Raw genomic sequence first — 23,944 nt, 5'->3', positions numbered from 1 at the left:
CTGGTTCACGCGTTTGTTACTTCCAGACTAGATTACTGCAACTCCTTATTATCAGGCTGCTCTAATAAATCTCTTAAATCCCTCCAGTTAATCCAGGATGCTGCAGCTCGTGTACTCACAAAAACTAAGAAAAGAGATCACATTACTCCTGTATTAGCTGTTCTGCACTGGCTCCCTGTAAAATCAAGAATCACATTTAAAATTCTTCTCCTCACCTACAAAGCCTTGATTGGTGATGCACCATCATATCTTGAGGAGCTTGTAGTACCATATTGCCCCACTAGAGAGCTGCGCTCACTAAATGCAGGGCTACTTGTGGTTCCTAGAGTCCTAAAAAGTAGGATGGAAGCAAGAGCCTTCAGTTATCAAGCTCCTCTTTTATGGAACCAGCTTCCACTTTCAGTCCGGGAGGCAGACACAGTCACCTCATTCAAGAATAGATTTAAGACTTTCCTGTTTGATAGTGCTTATAGTTAGGGCTGAATCAGGTTTGCCCTGGTCGAGCCCCTTGATATGCTGCTATAGGCTTATAGGCTGCTGGGGGATGTTTTAGGATACACTGAGCACCTATCTCCTCTTCTCTCTCTCCTTATGGATGAATTTACATCTCTCCATTGCACCTTATTAACTCTGCTTCCTCCCCGGAGTCGTTGTGACTTCACGTCTCATAGGGTCCATTGGACCTGGAGGTGTCTGATGCCTGGTGAGCTGGCCTCCCGTGTTGGCCCTGCTGATGCCCCGCCCCCTCCTCTCTACCTCCTTCTGTTTCATGGATTGGAGTTCCATTCATACATTGTCATATTCATGTAATGTGTTTATGTAACTTTGTAAATGCTGTTCATTCTGTACACATGACATCTATTGCTTCTGTCCATCCGGGGAGAGGGATCCTCCTCTGTTGCTCTCCTGAAGGCCATTCCCTTTTTTCCCTGTCAAAGGTTATTTTTGGGGAGTTTTTCCTGATTCGATGTGAGGTCCTGGGACAGGGATGTCGTATGTGTACAGATTGTAAAGCCCTCTGAGGCAAATTTGTAATTTGTGATATTGGGCTATACAAAATAAACTGAATTGAATTGAATTACAGTTATAACCGGCCCTTTGAGGGCAACTATGATGCTGATGTGGCCCACGGTGAAAGATAGTTTGACACCTCTGCTCGTCGCCAGACCACAACTGTGCAATATCACCGTCTGCACAGCACTAACTGCACTGAAGCTTTATATTTTAAAATGAATGTGTAAATCAGAACAGGTGTTTGTCTTATTATATGCTATGCTGTAATCTGAACAACCAGCATTCCCAAGCAATCAATATATTTTCCCTTTCATAGAAAGAAAATAGACCAGACGCTGATCTATCAGAGGATAAGCACACCCACCTTCAATAGGTGTGTTAGGATCTGGTCGATTAGCGAAAACCACGTCTATGTAGTCCAGTTGAAGTCTCTCTAGTGATGCCTTTAGACCTTTATGATGAAGATAATTGAATACGTATTATCACAAGACGACGACAACAAACAAGCATGCTGATATGTGGCTATGGTGACACGTGCAGCCACATTGGTTATTTACACAATAGTTATAAAATAAATAACTATAAAATAAAATCTTACCTTCGATTATATGTTTTCTAGATATTCCTCTTTCCATTTCTGCTCTGAAAAACAAACTTAAATGTCAGGGGTCAAGATTTCAAATTAATTTTAATATCCATTTGGTCAATGCTATATTTAATACATGTATGCACAAAGCACACATCTATTGTTTATCAAAGTCCCGTTATAGAAATGACTATGATTATTTGATCTTTTAAAAAACATATTGTAAATTGGATTTTTTTTTATACATGTGTGTAATTGCCCCACTAGAGAGCTGCACTCTCTAAGTAGGATGGGAGCCAGAGCCTTCAGTTATCAAGCTCCTCTTTTATGGAACCAGCGTCCACTTTCAGTCTGGGGGGCAGACCAGATTTCCACATAACCACATTACAGAGTAGAGTTAAGACTTTCCTCTTTAATAGCGCTTATAGTTAGGGCTGAATCAGGTTTGCCCTGGTCGAGCCCCTAGATATGCTGCTATAGGCTTACAGGCTGCTGAGGCACGTTTTAGGATTCACTGAGCTCCTATCTCCTCTTCTCTCTCTCCAATGGATGAATTTACATCTCTCCATTGCAAATTACTAACTTTACTTCCTCCCCGGAGTCTTTGTGACTTCACGTCTCATAGGGTCCATCGGACCTGGCTGTGTCTGAAGCTGGTCCTGGGTCCTTGCCCCTGCTTCCTGCATCCAGCCTCTGGTCTAGACCTGGCCTCCTACACAATGGCCCTGCCTCCTTCTTTGTGCCTCCTGCCTGTTGGGCCACTGTCATGTGTACAGATGAACAGCGTTACAGAGTTACAACAGTCCTCTTTCAATTTCTGCTTTGAAAAACAAACTTAGATGTCAGGGGTCAAGATTTCAAATGAATTTTAATATCCATTTGGTCAATGCTATATTTAATACATTAGAGCAGAAATGGAAAGAGGATTGTTGTAACTCTGTAACGCTGTTCATCTGTACACATGACATCTATTGCTTCTGTCCATCCGGAGAGAGGGATCCTCCTCTGTTGCTCTCCTGAAGGTGTTTCCCTTTTTTCCCTGTAAAATGTTTTTTTCTGTTTTGGGAGTTTTTCCTGAACAGATGTGAGGTCCTGGGACAGGGATGTCGTATGTGTACAGATTGTAAAGCCCTATGAGGCTAATTTGTGATTTTGGGCTATACAAAATAAACTAAATTGAATTAATCTCCACTTGTAAAAAATTTATTATATTGCGATGAGGTCAAAGGATAGAGATCAGATTGAAATCAGCTCCAAAAAGGAGGTAATTGGTGATCTTAACCAGGGCTGTTTTTGAAAAATGTGAACCTCAGTAGTTTAACTAAAAACACAAAGGACAATGTATGAGGACAGTGTCGTGGGGGACTCCTCAACGGCTCAACCAGGGAAAAAGGATGCAGATGGAAGAAAGTTTTGCGCAAGATTGGGACTGAAAACTTCACCAGGCACCAACTTCTTGGATTTAGTCATTTAGGAGATGCATCACAATCCAACCCTCACATTTAAGGTTATGAACAAAAGACCAATTAAACGCTAATGCTAATCTACTACACGTTTTGACGTTGAACCCCAGATCTCTTGGTACCAAGATTTGTAAGTTCCATGCTATATGAAAACAACATGTAGATGTGGCTGCAATTTCATAGACTTGACTCACTTCTCACATGCCTGAAAACTATGGAGTACTGATGACTACACTTTGTTTTCCAGATATATGGTGGAAGTGTTGCACTGTACAGAAAAGATTGTGTTCATCATATTTCTTAACCTGTTCCAAATCATCTAAAATACTTATATGTGTGTGTAAAACTTAGACCACTTCCATCCCAAACATCTGTGGTTGTGTGTGGTGTATCCACCGCCCCACGCACCAATATGAACTCATGAGCATCTAATAGACAAATTTGACCTGCATCTTACTAAGTACCCAGATATTAGCATCCATGTTCATATTAGAGAGCATGACATCTGCCAAGATAACAAACTTTGTCAGAACAACACCACAAGTAAGGCCATCCTTGACATGATTATCACTAACATGAAATCAGTGAAGTTGAAGTTCAAGTGACCATAATTGTATTTTATGGAGCCCGAAATCGAGAATCCTCCAGTGCACTAAACACTAACAGCACTAACAGTTTGCTGCGCACTGGATCCTAAATGACATACCGCCAAATCATTATCTTAGGAAGTTTGATAACCGACAGAACAATTCCAAAACACAATCTAGTTGGTTTGAAAGATTCCTGTGATACTTTTCTACAGTTTAAAAGATAATTACAACTGATTTTGCCGTGGTCATTGGACACTGCAGACAGTGGGATTACATTCTCCTTGATCTAGGGGTGAGACCAGGCCTAATTCCATGGATCTCTAGGTTCATGATTGACTAATATCAGAAAGTACGCTGCCACGGAAATATTCTGTGGAGTTGCGCAGGGAACCTTATTAGAACCTATTTTCTTCCTTGCACTGATTTACAGGAAGCCTTTTGCCTTTTGGTGCTCAAGACAAAACTATACAGGCCACATATATCCAGTGCTGGAGTATGCACTCCCTGTTTTGCACAGTTTCTTGATTGTAGACCAGGCTTAAAGGGTAATAATGATTGCAATTTAATAATTTAGTCTATTTTAGATTCTGTGGTCTACTTAGTATTGACGTTTCATTAAAAGAGCAAAGTAAAAAATGTCCTAATGTATTTTTTATTTATGTCAACCACTAAATAATTCAGTGTTAATGGCAATTGAACACTGTGGAAATGCTGAAACAGTCAAAGCACCATTTAAAAAGATGTGAATAAATTGTACTAATTAAAACATCACATCACTGTTCATGTAGATTGAGTAACCTTTTCACTGTGAAGAAAACTATTGGTATTACCTTCTGGACTGAATATATTTGCATAATATGACTATTGAAGGAGTGGAGCATATGATCAAAATACATTTGTTGAGCAAATCCAGTCTTCTCCGGTGCCAGCTTTAAACCTTTGAGCTGACATACTTGTCAAGGTTCCGTCTGCAACTCTGGGTTGTCCTTGTTTTTCCCTGTGTTTTTCCCCTCCCCCTGTGCATGCCTGTTCGTGTCACTTGAGCATGGCACACCTCTCCTGTCTCCCCCTGGCTTCCAGTTACCTTTGATTACTTACACATGCCTTCCATCAAGATTAAGGGGAATGTTATGACAAATGGTGTGCATATATTAAGCTTTAGTTGAGTTGCCTTTGTCTTTTTTGAAAACTTTCAGTCTTGAAAGTCTGTTTATTGTAGGTTGTGGGAGAACGAAGAAGCTACAATTTAGTGACCGGTGGTGCGGTTGACCCTGTGGGTGTGGCGCACAGTCATTTGCTGGTGCTATTAAATGCAGTAAAGTATATTATCTGTTAAAATGCAGGAACAGGAACCATTAGGGAGTAAAGTAGATTGCTGACATCCCTTTGAGAACTTCAGAGCTCTGGCTGGGAAGGTCATTGCAGCTGACATGGATGATAACGTCCAGGCCGGCTAGGGAACAGAAAAGGAGTCCAATACAAAAGTTGTGATGCGCATTACCAAAGTTTAGCTACCAGTTATTCAATTCAATTCAATTCAATTCAGTTTATTTTATATAGCCCAACATCACAAATTATGAATTTGCCTCAGAGGGCTTTACAATCTGTACACATACGACATCCCTGTCCCAGGACCTCACATCGGATTAGGAAAAACTCCCAAATAGAAAAAAAACTTTCACTGGGTAAAAAGGGAAGAAACTTTCGGGAGAGCAACAGAGGAGGATCCCTCTCCCCGGAGGGACAGATGCAATAGATGTCATGTGTACAGAATGAACAGCTTTACAGAGTTACATAAACACATTCAATGAATATGACAGAATATATGAATAATTCGTAGTAGGTATCGACCACGATCCAGACCACCACAATCCATGAAACAGAAGGAGGTAAAGAGGGGGGGTGGGGGGGGGGGGGGGTGGAGCGCATCAGCAGGGCCATGGCAGGAGGCCGGCTCACCATGCAGGAGGCATCAGACACAGCCAGGTCAAATGGACTCTATGAGACGTGAAGTCACAAAGACTCCGGGGAGGAAGCAGAGTTAGTAATGTGCAATGGAGAGATGTAAATTCATCCATAAGGAGAGAGAGAAGAGGAGATAGGTGCTGGACTCTATGAGACGTGAAGTCACAAAGACTCCGGGGAGGAAGCAGAGTTAGTAATGTGCAATGGAGAGATGTAAATTCATCCATAAGGAGAGAGAGAAGAGGAGATAGGTGCTCAGTGTATCCTAAAACATCCCCCAGCAGCCTATAAGCCTATAGAAGCATATCAAGGGGCTGGACCAGGGCAAACCTGATTCAGCCTTAACTATAAGCACTATCAAACAGGAAAGTCTTAAGTCTATTCTTAAATGAGGTGACTGTCTGCCTCCAGGACAGAAATTGGAAGCTGGTTGCATAAAAGAGGAGCTTGATAACTGAAGGCTCTGGCTCCCATCCTAATTTTTAAGACTCTAGGAACCACAAGTAGCCCCGCATTTAGTGAGCGTAGCTCTCTAGTGGGGCAATATGGTACTACAAGCTCCTTAAGATATGATGGTGGATCACCAATCAAGGCTTTGTAGGTCAGAAGAAGAATTTTAAATGTGATTCTTGATTTTACAGAGAGCCAGTGCAGAGCAGCTAATACAGGAGTAATGTGATCTCTTTTCTTAGTTTTTGTGAGTACATGAGCTGCAGCATTCTGGATCAACTGGAGGGATTTAAGAGACTTATTAGAGCAGCCTGATAATAAGGAGTTTACGCCAATTATTCACTGTAAATTATATATATATATATAGTTATATTGACAGTTATTATACAATATAGTTATCGTAATTGCAACCCTCAGTTAAACTGATTTAACCTGTGAACTAATAATAAACTCTTTGTGCTCGTTAGATCCTCTAAACAGAATGATATCTCATGTGTAACCGCTACGGAGACACCAGAGCCAGCGGATCATTTGAAAAAGTCCTGCCGACATCAGGCTGTTCTCGGCGGCCACACTGAGCGCTGACCGCCCGGCGCTGCAGGCTCACCGGTCCCGCGAACCGGAACTCAAATCTCCGAAACCGTCGGCGCATATTTTTTATCGGCTGAATATCGACAAACCGACCACAGATTTTATGCTTAAACTAATAACTTCTCACCTGAAAACGTCCTAAAATTACATTCAGTGACTCAACAACAGTATTTAGAAAGAGTCAACTTTCAGTTGAGTATTTTGTCCTTCCCCATTGCCCCCCGTCGCTGGTGCGAAATGCATTGTGGGATATTGGCTGTCCAAAGTACGCACAAGTCTCCTCTGATGCATCCTTTGGAAACTGGGCGGATCAAGTCACATCCGGGCATTTTTACCGTGCATTGAGAGAAGCAAACTTTTGAATTGGAACAGTACTTGGGCCGCGACTGATGACGTTTCACAAGTCCACAAGTACGGACAAGAACGCATATTGAGAAACGGCCGTTATGAACCCAAACACCAGGGCGTTAGATGTTCCGACGTTTAGGAGATGTCCACAACAAGTATAAAGCAGAACTAGTGGTTATTTATTCCGTGGTGAACGGTGGAAATAACTGTTTTTACGGAGACAAGCCACGGAGACAAGACAAGCCACGCCCCCTTTTAAGTGCGTCTTATTTATGTACAATTTCTTCTTTTTTTTTTAAATTAGCAGGTGCAGCCTATAGATAGGTGCGCTCTATAGTCCTGAATTTACGGTACCTGTTACCTGTGCATTTTCTGGCACAGTTCTGTTGAATAAAGGGTTGGAAATTAATGCTTTTTTGTTTTTTGTTTTATTATCCGATTCATCGATTAATCGAACAAATAATCGACAGATTAATCGATTATTAAAATAATCGTTAGTTGCAGCCCTAAAGGAGTTGCAGTAATCTAGTCTAGAAGTAAAAAACGCGTGAACCAGTTTTTCTGCATCTTTTTGAGTGATGTGCCTGATTTTGGAAATGTTACTTAGATGAAAAAATGCAGTCCTTGAGATTTGCTTCATGTGGGATTTAAAGGACAAGCCCTGATCAAAGATAACACAGAGATTCTTTACAGTGGTGTTGGATGCCAGGGCAATGCCATCTACAGAAACCACATCACCAGATAATTGATCGGGACTTTTTCCTGATCTGATGTGAGGCCCTGGGACAGGGATGTCGAATTTTCAAAGATTGTAAAGGACTCTGAGGCAAATTTGTGATATTGGGCTATACAAAATAAACTGAATTGAAAATCGCTGACGTGTTCAGGGCCAAGTAAAATAACTTCAGTTTTGTCTGAGTTTAACATCAGGAAGTTGCAGGTCATCCATGGTTTTATGTCTTTAAGACATGCTTGAATTTTAGCGAGCTGGTTGGACTCCTCTGGTTTGAGTATAATCTGCACAACAATGAAAGTTTATGGAGTGTTTCCTGATAATGTTGCCCAAAGGAAGCACATATAAGGTAAATAAAATTGGTCCAAGCACAGAACCTTGTGGAACTCTGTGATTAACATTAGTGGTCATTGAGAATTCATCGTTTACAAATACAAATTGAGATCGATCTGATGAATAGGATTTGAACCAACTTAGTGTGGTACCTGAAATGCCAATCGACTGATCCAGTCTCTGTAATAGGATGTCATGATCAATGTTGTCGAACGCAACACTAAGGTCTAACAAGACCAGTACAGAGATGAGTCCTTTATCTGATGCAATTAGGAGGTCATTAGTGATTTTCACCAGTGCTGTCTCTGCTAAATCCTGACTAAAACTCCTCAAATAAACTATGATGTAGAAAGTCACAGTTGATTTGCGACTACTTTCTCAAGGACCTTAGAGAGGAAGGGAAGGTTAGAGATTGGTCTGTAGTTAGCTAAAACCTCTGGATTAAGAGTGGGCTTCTTCAGAAGAGGTTTAATTACAGCTACTTTGAAGGAATGTGGTACAAGGCCTGTTAGTAAAGACACATTGACAATATCTAATAGACAGGTGCCAATTAAAGGCAACACGTCTTCAAGCAGCCTCGTCGGCATGGGGTCCAAGAGACAGGTAGACGGTTTAGAAGTAGAAACCGTTGAAGACAAGGTCAAGGTTGATGGGAGAAAAGCAATCCAAATATATGCCAAGGCATACAGCCGTTTCCAAGGCCACTCCACTTGATGACAGATCGGCAGTAGTTGAGGGCAAGAGATCATCAATCTTACCTCTAATAGTTCAAATCTTTTCATTAAAGAAATTCATGAAGTCATTACTACTGAGGTCTATAGGAATACACGGCTCCACAGAGCTGTGACTCTCTGTCAGCCTGGCTACAGTGCTAAAGAGAAACCTGGGGTTGTTCTTATTTTTCTTTATTACTGATGGGCCTTCTTATGTTTTAAGATTATCTCGCCAAACTAGGCGTGATTCTTGTTTGCTTTATTTTGCGGGTCTGAGGGTTATACCAGGGAGCAAACCTCCTTTGCCTCATCATCTTCTTCTTCAGAGGGGCTATCGAGTCTAGTGTCATTCTCAGTGAGCCTGTAGCACTATCGAAAGACACAGTATGACATTATAGACATTATCTGCTGCATCCTCTTTGCATTTTTTTTGGTACATATTCTGGACACACACTGGCTACAGTATGTGATAATTCCTAAATTTGTGTTCTATGTAGAACATAAATTGACAATCATTTTTATTATTTACAAGACGTTATGCGAAAATGTTTTATTTTTCTAATATACTTTTTTATTTTGAAAAACACTTTAGCCAACGTGCACATGTCTCTTTGTCATATAGTGTACTTTGTATCCCCAGATAAATTACAACATAATAAATAATCCCATACCAAGTCATAATTAATATTGTAACAGTGACACCTGTCATTAACATTTTAAACACCAGAATACACCCTTATCATTCCTTGCCCATAAGAAAGCAGTATGTTTGGATCAAGGACTTTTGTGGGGTCAGAGATTATGGATCGTATACAAATACAAAATCCTGTGTTCCTAAAAAAATCAGGAACTTCCAGCTGTTGGAATAGGTCATACATTCACCATTGGCTGTAGTTTTAAGCCACTTTGTTTATCTATACTGAGCTCTGTTAGTGTAAAGCATTCTAAAAACAATTTCCCTTCAGACTTTTATTGGAGAATAACAAAATGTCTGAGTGAAGAAAGAAAGAAAGAATAAAATGGTATATACAGTACATACTCTCCGCCCCAGAAGACTTTGGTGGTGATGACTAAACTGGAACGCCTGCATGTGAGAACATATATAGAAATAGAAAACAGATAGTTATCGCAAAGTGACCCGGAACCAATATATTTAAATGACAAAAAAAAATAAAACATTATCAAGCACACTGCCTAATTCCACATAAAAACACAACTGTAGTAGGTAATTAAATTGCCTCTTTTTATTTGTCAAATGCAATCCATTTTTGCATTATATGTTGAACTTGTAGAAGTATGTACACAAACAAGAGACAACTACACACAGGCCCAAACCCTGTGCCTGCCCTACCAACAAACAATAAAAAACCAAAACATTGCCAGTAGTAAATAATTGTTCACATACGTGATATGCTGTATCTGTAAGAATGCAGTGATGAGCAAAGCGCAGTGAGATGCAGGAGACTTTATTCTATTGGTTAAAAAAATGTAAAGGCGGGGGGGGGGGGGGTCTTCCCTAGCCGCACCAAGCCGCTCTCAGCAGCAGGATCAGCACCTGTGGCACACAAAGTCCTGACAGCATATCCATTGACCATAGCAGCCATTAAGGAATTGCTCATACATACATGTAATACTCTGATGTTTAACGTCTATGATTTGGGTGGTTTCAATAAACTGGAGAAAAAAAACACACTAAAAGGGCACTGCCTCCTGCCATGGCCCTGCTGACGCCCACTTATCTCTATTTCCTTCTGAATTAATTCATGCACCATTAATGTTTATTTGTACTGGTGTTCCAAAATATACTGGCCAGCCTTTAAATTTGACCCCATTTCCTGTGCAGGAAGGTCATAAAGCCCAAACAAGCCTAGATCATAGGAAACCTTCAGGGCCTGACTGTATAGACCCTTACTTTTTTAAATTGGCTGCTGATTTTGGAGCCACTTGCATATCTTTTTAATCTTTTTTTACCTCTGCTAACTGTCTTTGTATGGTGGACACAGCTTAACTTTTGTCTAATGGTATACACTCCCGGTAGTATAAACTCAAAAGTTATAGGTAACAGTCTAATAAAAGAGGGTTCTGTGGTAATGCCATATGCAAGAACCAGGACAAGGGTGGGGTTAAAACAGTGAGTGGGGTACTCTCTAACGGAAGCCAATCAAATCTAATGAGATAAATGCAGCACTAAGGCTATCATTATCGACATCCACGTGAATATTAAAATCTCCTACAATAATTCAGTTTTAAGGACTAACTTGATAGAAACTCTGAAAATTCAGATTGGAATGCATTTGACTGTGGCCCCTGGCTTTGCTATCTCCACATTTTACTATGGAGCTGCCGATAACCAGAGTTGGTTCCTCAGCGGGTGTGGAGAATCGGTTAGAATTGTGGAGAGATTGGTGGTGCACTGTGTGCATCTTAGACTTCTGCTTCCTTCACACCGTTACCCAGCCTCCTGGCTCCTCGGGGCTGCCGGGGAACGGCTAGCAGAAGCTAAGGCTGGTCAACTTGAAGAGTAATCTTACTTCTGCCGGTTAAAGTGAAGAGCACATCATGTTTTGCCACCTTTCATACAAATCAGGTTGTATTGGACGGTGCAGAGAAAACTTGTGCGCTGATGATTATAGTCTGTCACGCCAGGGCCATGTCGCAGGGACGCCTGTGAACATGGGGTTCATGTGACCCTCGTCCAATGAGGCACCCGTGTTGCGGTTGAACCAAATCTCACACATAGGTGAGACTTTATCGCCTAATGGGGTTGGCTTGGTCCAAACCGCTTTAGGCTTGTGCAAATGACATTTGTTTTTGTTTCAACCACCTTGTGACCTATCAACATTAGTCTGCTCTGAGCTGGAGACACCAACAGATTTAACAAACTGGTTAAGAAGGCCGGCTCAATCATTGGCTGGAAACTGGACAGTTTGGAGAAGGTGGCGGAGAGGAGGACACAGAAGAAATATTATCTATATTAGATAAACAGAATTAATCACTCAACTATAACACCGTTACACTTGTTTGGCTACATCTTTCTACTACTGTTTTGTTTTTGTTTTGTTAGTTAATGCAAGGTTATTTAATTCTATCGTTTGTGTATATATATATAGTATACTTTTTTTATTATTCTATACTTGTATATATTGTGCACTTCATTTTTTATTGCTTACCTGTATGTACAAATGCTGCTGAAAAAAGTCCCCTTGCGGGATTAATAACGTAACCATCTATCTGTTGCATGGGTTGTAATATTTGACTATCATTAAGCTGTTCTTTTCTGTCTATATTTAGCTAACAATGGAGTCTTGATCTTTTCTTTCACAAACTAATTTATACTTTATCCCATTCCATTACACGAACGCTTATTCTTTTCACGGTAGCGGGGCAGCTGGAACCGATCCCAGCTGACATTGGGCAAAGGGAGAGTACACCCTGAACAGGTCGCCAGTTCATGCAAGGTAATCTGTAGAGACAGACAACCATTCACGCTCACATTCACACCTACGGGCAATTTAGAGTATCCAATTAACCTAAACTTTATGTTTTTGGATTGAAGGGGAGGCAGCTGGAGAACCCGGAAGGAACCCACGCTGTTACAGGGAGGACCGTCCGGGATTGGGGATCGAACCCTGGCCCCTCTTGCTGTGAGGTGACAGTGCTAGCCACTACACCACCGTTTATCCCGTTCTTCAAAAATGTGGCCACTGCTCTACCATTTCCAGTTCTCCTATCATTAAATATTGCAGTATAAACATAAATAACATAATCCCATTGTGGCTTTAACTATGTCACTTGAATACAATACAGAGTTTTGTCAGTTAAAAACCTAATGGCTTTTAGAACAAATTAGAGTGGTCAAGTACTCGCGGAATTTGTGTTTTCAAGAAAATGCAGGAATAAATGCAGAGTATGCACATTTACATGTAAAAGATAATAAAGCGGTGTTGGGGTGAGTGTATTTTGTTGTTTTGTGTTCTGTTTGGTTTATTTGTCTGAGTTTCTTTTTTGTTGTGTTTTTGTTTAGTTTTTCTGTACTTCATTGTCTGACAATTCTAATTTTGGTATTTGTTTAATATATTTAAATGAACATAATAAAAAAATATATTTTTGTCTGACAAATGTGTATTGTCCTTTAGCAATAATTTCAATTTATTTCATATAAGGCTTCTTGCATTCCACTGCAAAACTAGGACCACAAAGAGCCTGATTGCTTGAGATTGTCCACATTTATACCACTGCTTCCCATTTAAGTCCTTTGATCTCAATATATTTCTAAGCTGCTTTTATTATAATCTTTATCTTTTCCCTCTGTCTTTCTGTTTGTACCGAGCAATTTATCACCTCCACCATGATTAATACAAACTTACTTTACCATACAATTAGTGTGTTAAGATAAGTTCCTTCAATGGCTGTGTCTGAAGCCGGTCCTGGCTCCTGGAATCTGCACCCCCCCTGGCTCATTGCCCCTGCTTCCTTTGTGCCTCCTTACTCAAGGGCCTGGCCTCATTGGTCCGGCCTTTTTCGCGATGCCTCCTGTCTCCGTGGCCCTGCCGGGTTAACCATCCAATATGGATAATAATTTCTTTAGTGTCCTCCTCTCCACCACCTTCTCCAGACTGTCCAGTTTGCAGCCAATGATAAGTTACCTCAGACAAACATTCCTCTAAGCTGATGGCCTCCAGGTAATTTGTCTCATTGCTATGGACCGTTTAATTTTTCAGTAACATTTCAAACTGCTTTTCCTGCTCATGTGAACCGGGCACCGTTCAATGTCAGCTCTTGAACCACAAACTTTTAGTCTCGTACCTCTCGCAGGAAGCTGCGGTCCATCAGGACCACGACCGCACACCATAAAAACAGTTTCTTCCCATCTCCAGTTGTGCTCATTAATAAAGCCTGGTACCCCCACTAAGCACTGACACATCCTCAGGACAATTTCTTACAGAAATGTATTACTCTGTTCTCTAAATATACTTTTTATAATTTAATTGTAAAATGTCCTGTCATATCTAAATTATGTCTTATACTATTGCAATGTGTTATGCACCAATCACCAAGACAAATTCCTTGAATGTATAACGTACTTGACAATAAACTTGTGTGTACGACAGTGGCATCGCATCTTAACAGTCCCTGTTAGGGGAGGAGTAACAACAGGAATGATTATTTATAGGCTTGGTCAAAAGGATTAAAAGTAAGTATTATTGAGAGAACTTATTAGAATATACTGTTGCTACCACCATCTTGGGAAATACAGAGATGCAAACAAGGCAAAGCATCACTCATGATGACAAACAAATACACCAAGGCTCTTTAATGATTGTGTTTACTGCAGCTGTATGAGTAATAACATTATTTCTTTTGAAGTCAAGTTGCAGATTGAAACACTGAAATATCTTAATTATGCCTTCTTTTTTTTTATACATCTCATTTGAGTTGTCTCTACAGATGGCCTCTGTTTAGACACGTTTGAGTGATTTCTGGGAACTTGATTATGTTAAAAGTATAAAGTATATAAAACAAATATAGTGTAACGTCATCCTATACACAGTGCTACATTTGACTGACGCAATAAAATAGACAAGTCATGGTAAACACTTTTAAACTAAACCTAATACGATGTGTCTAGTTTTAATAATACAAACATCTGAAAACTCTACCTCCATCCTTTCTTCTTTATGATACTTCCCAAGACCAGTTCAGCCCTGAGAAAAGAGATTAACAAAGAGAAAGCCATGTGTTTTGAGTAGCTGATGAATAAGATGATCACCACAATAATAACTTGATCATCACAATAACTTAATCAACTTAATCTAACTTAATCATCACAACAGCCAATTTTAAACTTTGTATGTAGTATATATGAATTATTACTACATAGGATGTAACATTTGGTCATTTACCTGCTTAAGAAAATTCTAGGGAAAATGCGGGACCATTTTGATTGGAATGATCAGTAGAATGAAGGGCCTATTTAAGGTGTATGATCACCCCCAGGTCTAAATCCACCCACTGCATAATTTTTGAAAAAAAAGTTGGCAAAGGGCTCAGAGATGAAACCAAGCCCACTTCCATAGGATGAAAGCTTTGATAGACATGACAGCCAGAGCTGATGGCAGCTAGCATTAGTAGCTTGGAAAATAGCGGTACAGCAGCGGGCATTAAATTTGATGGATAAACTGTTTCAGTGCAAACATTACTAGTACATGCAAACTGGAACCCAAAAGCACGACAAAGAAAGAAGGATAGTTCAGTTTACTCCATATTCAGGCAGTGTCAAAACCGGGAGATCAGTCACACGAACAAATTCAAAAAGAGGCAGGCAGAAAATCCAATGTCAAAAAGGGCAGGCAGATCAGATATAGAAACTACGATATCGCTTGAGAGCTTGGCAATAACACACAAGACAATCTGGAAGGGATCAATTGCAAGTCGATAGTGAGGGACTGATGAGAGAATGGGCAGCAGGTGAGATGGGCGTGGTAGACCAGGTGAGGGAGTGATTTCATGGTGCGAGTTGCCGGACCTGGCATCACAGGAGTTTGTGAAAACGGGTAGTATCAAAACAATGTGAAAAGTAGAGGAATTTATGATAGAACCCCCCTGTAGAGACACTTCCCGACTTCCACCAGGCTCATCCAATGGGACACTGCTGGACAAATGAGGGGTGTTGAGTTGTAGTGGATTTTATATATACTTGCACATGTAGATAAGAAAGTTTATGTTTTAAATTAATACATAAAGAAAGTTATGATTAATTTGGGATATTATGAGGAATATTCTGGGGGAATGCATTATGAAACATAAGAGAGGATCACTGTTTTATTATTCTGTTTGTTAATGACAAATGTAATGATTAACTGTGATGCATGAGAATGAATGTTTTATTGTTTAGATAATAGTTAAAATGGATGCCGATTGCAACCTGATAGGTTGCTTTTATTCTGAAGGCAGGATAGTAGGTTTTATTCTGACGGGGAACTTCCGGTCGCTGACCGGATGTGTGCACACTGAAAAGGTGAGAGACCGGTGGCTAAACTGGGGTGTTGTGGGCATACTTGACCAACAAAAGGTTTAAACCAGGAGGAGGGATTACAGGAGGAGAGACAGCGCAAAGCATCTCCATGACTCCTAAGAGCCCACCTAGCTTGACGAGAGTTGAGCCGCTTGGCCGAGCGGATGTTTTCAAGATCTTTGTGATCAGTCCTGACCACAAAACCTCTCCCTCCAACCAGTGTCTCCACTCCGCCAGTGCAAGTTTTACCGCTAACAGCTCCCAGTTCCCAATGTCATAATTCCTCGGGAGACAGCTTCTGGGAGAAGATCCAGAATCAGAACCTTTTCATCCTCAGCCGACCGCTGACTAAGAACTACCCTTACATCAGTTTGAGAAGCGTCCAGCTCCACAATAAACCGTCTGGCAGGATCTGGAAATATGAGAAGATGTGAAACATGACTCACCAAAGGCCCCTTCTGCCGCAGAGGACCACCGGTAGGGCACATGCTGGGGGGTGAGGTGAGCAGCTATCGAACTGTAGTTAGGGATGAACCACCCATAGAAGTTTGCGAAGCCTAAAAAGTGTTTAAGTTCCTTGCGTGTGGAAGGAGGAGGCCAGTAGGCAACTACTTTGATCTTGATGAAGAAGCCAAGGAAGGATACCTCCGAGTTGTGGAATTTTCAATTATTTAGTGTTTAAGAGGTGGTTTTCAAAAGGCCTTGGGGTAAATGTACTACATGCTCCCGATTAGACTTTTGAATTTCGTTGAAATACACAAACATTGAGCAGAACCCGAAGATCATTGACCCCTGGAAGACTGCAGGGGCATTGGTGAGACCAAATGGCATAATCAAGTATGCCACTAGGATTATTACAATGTAGTCTACTTGTCCTCCTGGACTCTCACCAAATGGTAGACATTGCGGAGAAAAGTTGACCTCTGGGAGGAAAGGTACTGTTAGGTTGTAGTGGATTTTATATACACTTGCACATGTAGATAAGAGAGGTTATGTTTTAAATTAATACATAAAGAAAGATATGATCATTAATTTGAGGAATATTCTGAGGAATGTATTATGAAGCATAAGAGGATCACTGTTTTATTATTCTGTTTGTTAATAACAAATGTAATGATTCATTGTATGATGCATGGGAATGAATGGATGTTTTATTGTTTAGACAATAGTTAAAATGGATGCCGATTGAAACCTAATGTGTTGTTTTTATTCGGAAGGCAGGATAATAGGGTTTTATTGTGAAGGGGAACTTCCTGTCCTTGACCGGAAGTGTGAGCTTTGACCCCCGCTAGTTTATCGATTTGAGGCATTCTTTGAAGTGGCCAATGGAACTAACCTTCAGGTGTGAACCTTATGTCTTATTCTCTGGTCAGCAGCATGCTGTGTCTCTGAAAGGTATTTACATGAATACCTCCACTAACCAATGGGAGCTTAGCTCAGCGAATGGACTGCGAATAAAACTAATTGTGAGACGTGAATTTGGTCTCTTACGTGGTGACGCCAGACAGAAACTGTTGGCTACGTCAGGAGACTGTGGAAGCGAAGCCATGTGAGCGCGTCCGGGCCTGGACCATGTATGTATACAGATGACTCTTGTTTGTTATGATTAAATAATGATTATTATTATATATCTCTGGCTTCGGAGCTTCTTCTTCCAAGCACAAGGTAGCTCGAGACTCTCGGAACCCTTACAATTTGGAGCCCAACTTGGGGCCTCTGAGTGAGCCTTGTGTTTTGAGGAGTGGCTCGAGGCTACAGAGTAGCATGATTTAGAGAAGGCTGAACTTTGTTTGGGCCTCTCGGACGGCCTCTCTGAACTTTCCCACACACAGCGCTGATTAATCACGGTCTGCAGAGCCCGTTTGACCGAAGTCTGTGTAGATTATACAGGAAACATTTAGGTGTGGGGATGTCAGAGCTGGTTGTGCGAGGTTTTAAATTTAGCGTGAAACACGACATAGATTCTAAACTATTACCTAAGAGGTGAAGGGGTCATCAGTATATTTGTTTGTTGAATGGATGAATATATGTTGACTGGAAGTTTTGTGCATGCCGGTTGTCCTCGCTGGGAAGCGAAAATATTCCATATGTTAGATACTGGTTTTCCATACACTTGTGCGTTTTGAGTTCCAACAGAACTGAAGTCTGATATGCCTGTAGGAGCTAAGATGTTAGCGGTCTGCAGTGGGAAACGGTTGGAAGTTCGCTGAGTTATACCGACGGGTGCTCTGTTGTGTCTATATACTAATTCTCAGGCTCTGTTTGGATGCACGGATAAATTATGGTCTGGAAAAGACGACGCATGAATTACTAGGCAAGGAATTCATGGCTAGAAACCGAAATTTAAATTGCTTATGACGACGCCTGCGGTTGAGGGCCCAAAGCTCCGGGCTAGACAACGAAATTTGCGGACAATTAAATATTGGATAACCAGTTGATATAACACAGTAAGAGCCAGATGGAGTCGCTGAACTGCCATTCTGTATTACTGCAAACGCGTTGTAAATAGAGTACAGTGTGCTAATGTCTTGTAAATACTACGTTAGAAATGTTTGTTAAAATAGAGGAAAATGAGTTTTCAGACAAAGGGTGCTGCAGCCATTAAAACTCACTCATTTGAATAGGGGTGGGGAGTGCTGAATAGCCACCAGGTGTGAAAATCCCCCAGCCAGAGTGCTGCAGCCTTTAACCAACTAACTCATTGACCTGCTGGAACATTTGGCCAGAGCATTACTGTTGTTGATGTATTCATTAGTATGTTGATGATAGTAATGACATAACCTTTTTTTTTCCAGTTTTATTGTCAATATATTGATTTGTATGATAAATGCCAATGGAACTGCAGTGCAGTTACTGTCTGTGAAGTGTGTAACTTTTTCTGTTTTCCCCTAACTAACAATTTATTCCAATTGCACCACACTTGCACGTCTAGACACTTATTTTACTTTTAGGATTTTTTTTCCTACATTTACATTTTCTTATATAGCGCCAGAGTCAGGACCTGATTCCTTTAACAATGTCAGAGCCTTCTCCAACCACGACCCCACTCACATGGGTTGAAGCAGCATGCCATGCCGCCATGGACATGATGAATCCAGAAAGGAGGGAGAAGACACACATGAAGCTGATGGGAAATATCCAGAAATGGAATGCCGAGGGTTTACTGGATGTAACAACCCTGGAGGGGCCCACAGAAGACCAGAAGTTGCAGCTGATGACAGTGCTCAAGCTGAGGCATGACGTGGCAAGGGAGAAACAGAAGGGGAAAGGATGGTTCACGTCCCGCTCAGCGGACATCACCAGAACTGGTAAAGCCATTGTGTCGGCAAGACTGCTGCTATATGGAATTTCACACAGTAAAGCCATCGATGCCCGGAAATGCATAGAGGTGAAGACCCTGCTGGAGGAAGAAACACCAACCGAAGAACGGGGGATGGGCGCATATAGACAGAGCCATAGCAGCCCCTCACCCCCACCCCCACCACCATGTGGTGGAGTCACACCACAGACCCAGCATCCTGTGTCACCTCCCGCTTTACCCGTAGCGGAACCCTTCCCCCGCCTTGACCTCACGCCAAGTACACTCAAGAGCCAAGTAAGATCCAACATTAACTACAGGACTACAGGTCCACATAAACAAATGCTGTCAGTAGGAAGAGCTGCCCAAGAGGACAGTGAAGAAGAGGGCTACCAGATTCAGGCCCCTATCATAACCTTGAGCAATGGCTTAACACAATACAAGCCATATAATCCCAGGGATGTGCAGTACCTCGTCGACCAGCTGCCTTCCCTGACGAGTGGAGGATCCCCCTGGATCAAGGCACTCAACACGGCCACCAGTGGGACTCCATTAGCAGTGGGTGACCTAAGAGCCATCCTGGCAAAGTGCTCCTGCCTGAGTGAACTGCAGGAGTTGGAGAGAACTGCTGGCTGTTCAGCCGCCTTGGACAGCCAGGACATAGACACTGTTAGCATTCATCTGTTTGGAGCCATCAGAACCAAGTGGCCCTATACTCCAGATATGGACAATCTGGCCAGCATCAGACTCAAGCCATGTGAAGAAGCCATGGTGTATCTGAAGCGAGCTGCTGACGCCTTGGAATCTGCTACAGGCACCAGACATGACAGGGATCAGACCTACCTGAACATGTGGAAGGCTGCAGTGGTGTCAGGTCTCCCTGCAAAGTTGAAGCGAGAGATGCAACGGACGGTGGGCATAAAAAATGCCACCTATGAGGTGTGGAAGGAACACATCACACACCACATCGCTCTGCACCATGAGGATGAGGAAGAAGACAGAGTGAACAAGGAGAAGTTGTCGCTAAGACTGCTGAAGCTACAGATAGCAAAAGAAGATGCGGAAGCTACTAGGAGAGGACTGAGAACACAGAACCAGATGACTGTTGTGAGTGACATAGCCACCCAGATCCAAGAAGCAGTGGCCAATGCTCTGGAGCAAGAGAAGAAAAGGAAACAAAATCACAGAGACCAGCCTTGTCAAGACGGACGAGGAAACAACAGAGTTAGCACAGATCGGCTAACCTGTCATAATTGTGGGAAGCTTGGACACTGGGTTAGGGACTGCCACAGTCGACCTTATGGAACAAGACGACGTGGAGAGGATGTCCCCAACTAGCATCACATGCCTGCAGGAGCCATGGAGAAATGTGGCACCAGCCAATGACGACGACACCGATCCCTTCCTTCAGATTTCTGAATCAATTGGATTTGCTTCAGAAAAGGAGGGAGGAAGGAGAATTGATACTGAGATATGGTGTTCTAAGGAGAATTAGGTCTGACAATGACACACACACACATTTTTGTGCAAACAAACACCGACAAGAAGTTAAGAAATATATATAGATGGAACACATTCACATAGAGCAGTCTATCACCTAGTCAAGAGAGCTAGTTAAACAATTAATTCTAAAATGGCTAAATATCTTCCAAAAGGAGGGAGAACATTTCTCTCCCCATGAGAGTTGACAAGGAGACCCATGTGGACTCTACAGAGAGCTAGGAGAAAGTCCTAGCTTCACGAAAGAAGGTGGACAGGGCTGTTTGAAGTCGTTGATAAAACTTCACACGCCCTCCAGGTAAGAGGCCTCATGAAAACAAAATGGCACCATTATAACATATTGTGTATTTGCAGATCCGACGGCCAAAGAATCACAACGAGCTGCTGAAGAGTTGCAGAATCAGGAGGGTAATTCTGAGTAGAATGGAAGACCCAGAGAGAAGTAGAACTAGGAGAAGATGTGAGGTTACTTCCACATTTCTGCCTAGGCGCAATAGTTTTGGAAATTATATTGGTATTACTTTTTATTTTTGTGGTAGGTGCAGCAGTGAAACATTGGCACAAGAGTTAGGACCGCAACACAGAAAGATGTTCACAAACGACACTGAATCGCACTGCTCACTACACTAGACTTGCCATTAACTGCACCCCCAGGGGCAAGAGTTTTGTTCCCCCCAGAAATAGATCTAGGTGTTCGAGCAAGAGAGGAGAGCCGAACGAATACCAGCTCGCAATCAGATCCTAGCAGGATTTGAAATAGTTAAAAGAACATAGAGTTGATCAATTACATTTAATATAATCCGCAGAGATGAATAAATTAAGAGAGAAATAAATTTAAGAGAGAGGGATTGGACGAGTAATTAAGACTCCGTTGGACAACAGAAGCGCATTTAATAGTTGATTCCTCCCACGGGTGAGAAGCTGATCCTTGATCATATAGTTTGAGATTGCTAGTCTGAACCTGGATAATTTAGTTCCTTAAGAAATATTTTTTGAGATTTTGAGAAGATTAAAAGAAAACATAGAATAACTACTTCTCAGACATGTTGGAGAATTGGTTCGGGAAATATGAAAATTATTTCCAAATATATTTCAGATATCCAACTTTAGTTAGAGCCGGCGCAGAAAGCCGCTCTGTGTGTTTTTAATTCTCTTCCACAGCTACACTTGTCTCCATCGTCGACCTTCATTGTGTACCTGGCTGCCTGCTGTGATGGACCTCACCAACAGATGAGCTACCCACAGAGGAGTATCGTGCACCTTTAACACATTGATTCAAATAACAAAATCACAGAAGTATGATGATAATAAAATAAATATAGTGTTTGAACTTGCTGTTTTCCTTTTACCCGAGGAAATTGAGGATTGGAGGAATGCAGAGAGAGGAGACCATGGAGGAGATGAGAGTGCAGAGAAAGGAGACCATCAAGAAGATGAGAGTGCAGAGAAAGAAGATGCACATAGACATATGCACAGATAGACACATATCTGATCACAACACTCCTAGACTTTAGTTACTTTGCAGAGCAGGGTCAAAAGGAGGGAGTGATATTGTTTTTTCTTCCACAGGTATTGATAATAGAGATTGTATTACAGTGATGTTTACAGTGCGGTGAAATAAAATCCAATACAAGTTGTTTATACTATGGAATAGTATAAAAGGAGGGACTGTTAGGTTGTAGTGGATTTTATATACACTTGCACATGTAGATAAGAGAGGTTATGTTTTAAATTAATACATAAAGAAAGATATGATCATTAATTTGAGGAATATTCTGAGGAATGTATTATGAAGCATAAGAGGATCACTGTTTTATTATTCTGTTTGTTAATAACAAATGTAATGATTCATTGTATGATGCATGGGAATGAATGGATGTTTTATTGTTTAGACAATAGTTAAAATGGATGCCGATTGAAACCTAATGTGTTGTTTTTATTCGGAAGGCAGGATAATAGGGTTTTATTGTGAAGGGGAACTTCCTGTCCTTGACCGGAAGTGTGAGCTTTGACCCCCGCTAGTTTATCGATTTGAGGCATTCTTTGAAGTGGCCAATGGAACTAACCTTCAGGTGTGAACCTTATGTCTTATTCTCTGGTCAGCAGCATGCTGTGTCTCTGAAAGGTATTTACATGAATACCTCCACTAACCAATGGGAGCTTAGCTCAGCGAATGGACTGCGAATAAAACTAATTGTGAGACGTGAATTTGGTCTCTTACGTGGTGACGCCAGACAGAAACTGTTGGCTACGTCAGGAGACTGTGGAAGCGAAGCCATGTGAGCGCGTCCGGGCCTGGACCATGTATGTATACAGATGACTCTTGTTTGTTATGATTAAATAATGATTATTATTATATATCTCTGGCTTCGGAGCTTCTTCTTCCAAGCACAAGGTAGCTCGAGACTCTCTGAACCCTTACAGTACATAAGGATAGCACATACGGGTGATGTGGCGGCAATGAGGTGACCCAGGCTTTGTTAAAAACCTCCTTCAGATCTAGATACTTATTGGGAACACCGGAGAGATCCAGAGGTGACAGACAGCATGACAATAAACAGTGCAATACAGTTGTGTGGAATATGACTCCTAAGCCAAGTAGAGCCCAATTTGACAGGTTGTTGTGGTGCATGGATAAGATGAAAGGTGAGCATTTCATTGTGATTACCTGACAAGTATTGGAAGAGTGGATCGATGTACGACCCTGCAGAGGAGACTACTTAAGCTGTAGCGTGGATGGGCTACAGCTTACACAACCACCTGAGAGGCAAGAGTCATGGCCAAAAGTTTTGCATCCGCACTAGAGTCAAGGAGGACTGAGTGCGATTATGCCTTAAATACCATGCAGGCGGAGCTGTTGTTCTGCTGTAGAGAGCCGGGTCCGCCCCAACTGCATTGGCATAGAGAAGCCAGAGGCCAGTTCAGAAGGAAACCACAGAGGATTGGATGGCGGGTGAAGCAGCTCTTGCGGAAAGGCAGAAAAGCTCCTCTCCCTTCTTGCAGTCAGCCGTCGATACGAATGGAGAGAGCGACCAGTTCATCCAAAGCAGCAGGAGAATCTCGGGCCGCCAACTTGTCATAGATGCGGTCTGAGAGGCTGTGGTAGAAGGCGTCGAGAAGTGAGGAGGTGGTCCATTTGCCCTCAGCTGCTATGGTGCAGAACTCAATGGAGTAATTAGACACAGATCTCTCTCCCTGCCTCGGGTCAAGCAAGCCTTGAGTGAGCCACTGTCTCTTACTTTAGAGTGGCATGATCGGAAACTTGATGCATTTCATCGTAAAACAGCTGGACTGAAGAGCGAATTGAAATCTGCTTCTCCCCCTCAGCGCTTCACCAATATACGT

The 23,944-nt window shown here is 41.8% G+C and overlaps 1 protein-coding gene across 1 annotated transcript in view; it reads right to left on the bottom strand.

Annotated features, from left to right (window-relative positions):
* Positions 1-23,944, bottom strand: part of LOC117733181 (voltage-gated potassium channel subunit beta-2-like) — a 120,848-nt gene that overhangs the window by 21,209 nt on the left and 75,695 nt on the right. The window contains exons 5-8 of the mRNA XM_034536608.1: positions 14,447-14,491; positions 9,826-9,870; positions 1,613-1,656; positions 1,379-1,465 (exon numbers count right to left, since the gene is read on the bottom strand). Of these exons, the coding sequence (XP_034392499.1) occupies positions 1,379-1,465; positions 1,613-1,656; positions 9,826-9,870; positions 14,447-14,491 (221 nt within the window). The remainder of the gene's footprint in view (positions 1-1,378; positions 1,466-1,612; positions 1,657-9,825; positions 9,871-14,446; positions 14,492-23,944) is intronic.

The sequence above is a fragment of the Cyclopterus lumpus genome, chromosome 7 (assembly GCF_009769545.1).
Source record: "Cyclopterus lumpus isolate fCycLum1 chromosome 7, fCycLum1.pri, whole genome shotgun sequence".
NCBI lineage: Eukaryota > Metazoa > Chordata > Actinopteri > Perciformes > Cyclopteridae > Cyclopterus > Cyclopterus lumpus.
The sequence above is the reverse complement of the archived record's forward strand: the minus strand, read 5'-3'. Positions and strand labels throughout refer to the sequence as shown.